The sequence below is a fragment of the Cyprinodon variegatus genome, unplaced genomic scaffold (genome assembly GCF_000732505.1).
Source record: "Cyprinodon variegatus isolate N-32 unplaced genomic scaffold, C_variegatus-1.0 Scaffold398, whole genome shotgun sequence".
NCBI classification, from domain to species: Eukaryota; Metazoa; Chordata; class Actinopteri; order Cyprinodontiformes; family Cyprinodontidae; genus Cyprinodon; species Cyprinodon variegatus.
The window spans coordinates 194,245-197,353 of NW_015150851.1; the positions used below are offsets into that span (position 1 = coordinate 194,245).

Consider the following 3,109-nt stretch of genomic DNA (forward strand, 5'->3'; position numbering starts at 1 on the left):
AAAAACACTCTTATTCCCAGGCCTTCGATTAGACCGAGTTGCTTTATAATCGATGATAAAGTAAAAAGCAGTGAGTTTTTGTTTTAACCTGTTCAGCCAATCTCTTTCTCCAGTCACTGATTCAAACAACGTATTGGTTCCTGATATTCACTCGTCTATAACTGCAGAAGAGGTTTTTAGAAGCAGAGGCAGACTGACCCGTCTCCTTCAGGTCACTGGCTTTGGTCCGGGCCTGTCGGTCCTTCACGCTGTCGCCCTCGTGTGGGTTATCCCTGCAGGTGAAGATCATGAGCCGTTTGTGCGCCAGCCGCAGCTTGATGTCGCTGTAGAGGTTGGCGCAGCACCACAGGGCGTCACCGAGAGACGTCTCCCCGCTACCCAGGGTCTGTGCTGCCAGCTGCGCACCTTTCTCCCCCCGCAGAGCGTCCACTTCCTGAACCCGCTTGGCACCTTGGGTAAATGTTCAACAGCTTTTAAACATAAAGTTAACAAACTTAGGCAAGGGTATTTCTTAAAACCCTCTTTATCTGTCAGGATCCAAAAGTCCTCCTACTTGGGTGAATAAGCTCCAGTCTTACCAAACAGAGAGCGATTTAGTGTCTGAAGCGGGACTCTTACCTGGTTCATCAAGGTCGTGGTACACATAAACGTGTTTGAATGAGTTCCTGGGGTTTTTGCACTGCTCTGTGCCATAAAACACCAAAGCCACCAGGTCCCGGTGGCTACTGATGATCTTACTGGTGTAAACGCTCCGAACAACCTGCAACCACATTAGATAATGATGGACCAGAGAAGATGTACGAGAACTAGGAAAGGATAATATCCATTAATAGAATATAACAAAATCATTTATTACATCTGACTAATTAATAACATGGAAAGGGGTCTGGCTGCAGACCTACACTGTCAGGTATAGGGCTGAAACAATTAACTGGGTTAGTCTCTTAACGCCTTTCTAATTTTGGGTAATCCTCATCTATTTTGCAAACCCCTATGGAAAAGCAAATAACTGAGGAACTGTAAGCCAAAATCACATGTGTGATACATCCTTTGAAAGTTAGCACCTTTTAGTTTCTGAAACTAAATAGTAAACAGCATTGAACTGTGCGCACTGATCCAGTCTCAGCAGTGTATGTCACTCTTACACAAGGTGGTGCAACCCACCCACGTCTATCCTTGTTTGAAACCTTATTTCATTGCCCATGTTCTCGTAACCAGTAACACACGACCAGCTAACTTTTCTGACATCAAAAAACTGATTTGATGTGTTGATTTTCTCATCATGAAATTTTTTTAATACGAATATGCTGGATTACTTTTAATCAATGGACCCTTATGGATGAAAGGAGTATAAACAACTGAAGATTGAATTTACAAAACGGCTTTAATTTTTATGGTGTTGTGGTTCCTCTGTCATATTTATAGTTTACCATGCTGCTATATCTGTTTTAATTGTGCTCTGGTGATCGATGTGTCCATAAAATGAACTAGGTGGTTGAATTGTGGAGAATCTAAGCTTTCCAACGATGTCTAAGATGGGTATATCGGTAAACATTTTACCAGCGTTGTACATGTTGTTCATGTGTTTACTGTTCATTAGTTGATTTAAGACAATTTGTGAATAAATATACAAGTTATTGTATTTCATATTGTGTTAATGTAAGTTAAAATGCATTCAAATTTTATCAGCTACAAAATCATATAAGTTTTCTTTGTTTAAAAAGCCCTTTAACCGGCTGCTGCTGAATTCTTGAGTAAAACTGACTCCGAAATCCCGCGTGATTTCGTTAATCTCACAAGATCCCGAAAGGGTGGGAAAAAATAACTGACTGTTACTAAGGAAATATGTAACGGGATTATTACTCTAAAGGTGAACCTGAAGGGTGCTGAAGATTAAGAAACTGAACCAGAGTGATCTTAAAGAACTTTACCTCTTTTCATGACAAGCAGCCAATGAGGTACGTTTAGTTTGGTTTATCAGAACTACAGCTGGTTGGACCTGTAGTCCTCATATTTTCCTTTACATTTCTGTAAAATGTATTTTCATGTCCTGTGTGTTTATTTAAAGTTCTTACGGCGTCACGAGGCATGATGTCTCCTGATGTTATGGTATGAGGAGGCTGTCTCTGCTTGGGCTTCAATGAATAAACGCCCGTTTCAAAGAATCGACCCGTGTCTGTGGTGTCGTGAAGAGACCTACAAGTGTAATTTTCATGCATTCCGAGTTATTAGTTTTAACGCTACAAAAACGGTAGCCGACGATCGGGGGGATTTTGAGAGGCTAACCATTATTTGAAATATAATTCAACTAATTTAGTACTTGATTAATGATTACCTGCAGTATAGAGACTGTAAACTATGCCTTTAGCTGACAGAGCGACACACTTAGAGCAGGAATTATATCAAAATAGAAAAGAAAACTATTTAAGATAATAAAAAAAATGTTTCCGTCTGTCAATCTGCTTTGTCCAGAACTCCTCAGGTGGAAAAGTTTTAGTTCATTAAAGGTCTTCTTTAAGGAAACGTTTGCTGTCTGATTATTAATTGATCAATCAAAAAATAATCGACAGATTAATTGATTTGCAAAATAGTCAGTAGTGGCAGCTCTAGACAGGACCCTCCGTTGCAGACCTGGACTGTCAGGACCGGAAGATTATTCCGGACATTTTAATCGAAGCATTCAGGAATAGTGCGTAGCATGTATGTGCTGCCGGATTTTATTTTATTTTTTTGTGAGGTGAGAGCTCACTTTAATCTGCCTTTTCAATATTTTTCCCCACATAAAGATCAAGAGACCATGTTTTATCATAATTTTTGGGTGATTTTCTTTACTTATTCCAACATTATGTCCCTTACAGACATATGTTTCAATGTACGGTATTTTCACGACCATAAGGCGCACCGTACTAAAAGGCGCACTCTCAGTTATGTGTCCCATTTGTGTATTTAACACACACATAAGGCGCACCGGACTATAGGGCGCGTTTTTTATATACAGGTACATGTCCTCTACTACCTTTAAATACCTCTACTGCGTATTTAAAAATACAGCGGGGGCAAAACTGAGTATGACTGTGCTTTACTTTATTCATGTATTTATTACAAAGTG

The 3,109-nt window shown here is 39.8% G+C and overlaps 1 protein-coding gene across 1 annotated transcript in view; it reads right to left on the minus strand.

The window, feature by feature from the left end:
* Positions 1-3,109, minus strand: part of xrcc6 (X-ray repair complementing defective repair in Chinese hamster cells 6) — a 21,599-nt gene that overhangs the window by 12,918 nt on the left and 5,572 nt on the right. Inside the window, exons 4-5 of the mRNA XM_015387549.1 lie at positions 619-760; positions 199-450 (exon numbers count right to left, since the gene is read on the minus strand). Coding sequence (XP_015243035.1) covers positions 199-450; positions 619-760 — 394 coding nt within the window. The remainder of the gene's footprint in view (positions 1-198; positions 451-618; positions 761-3,109) is intronic.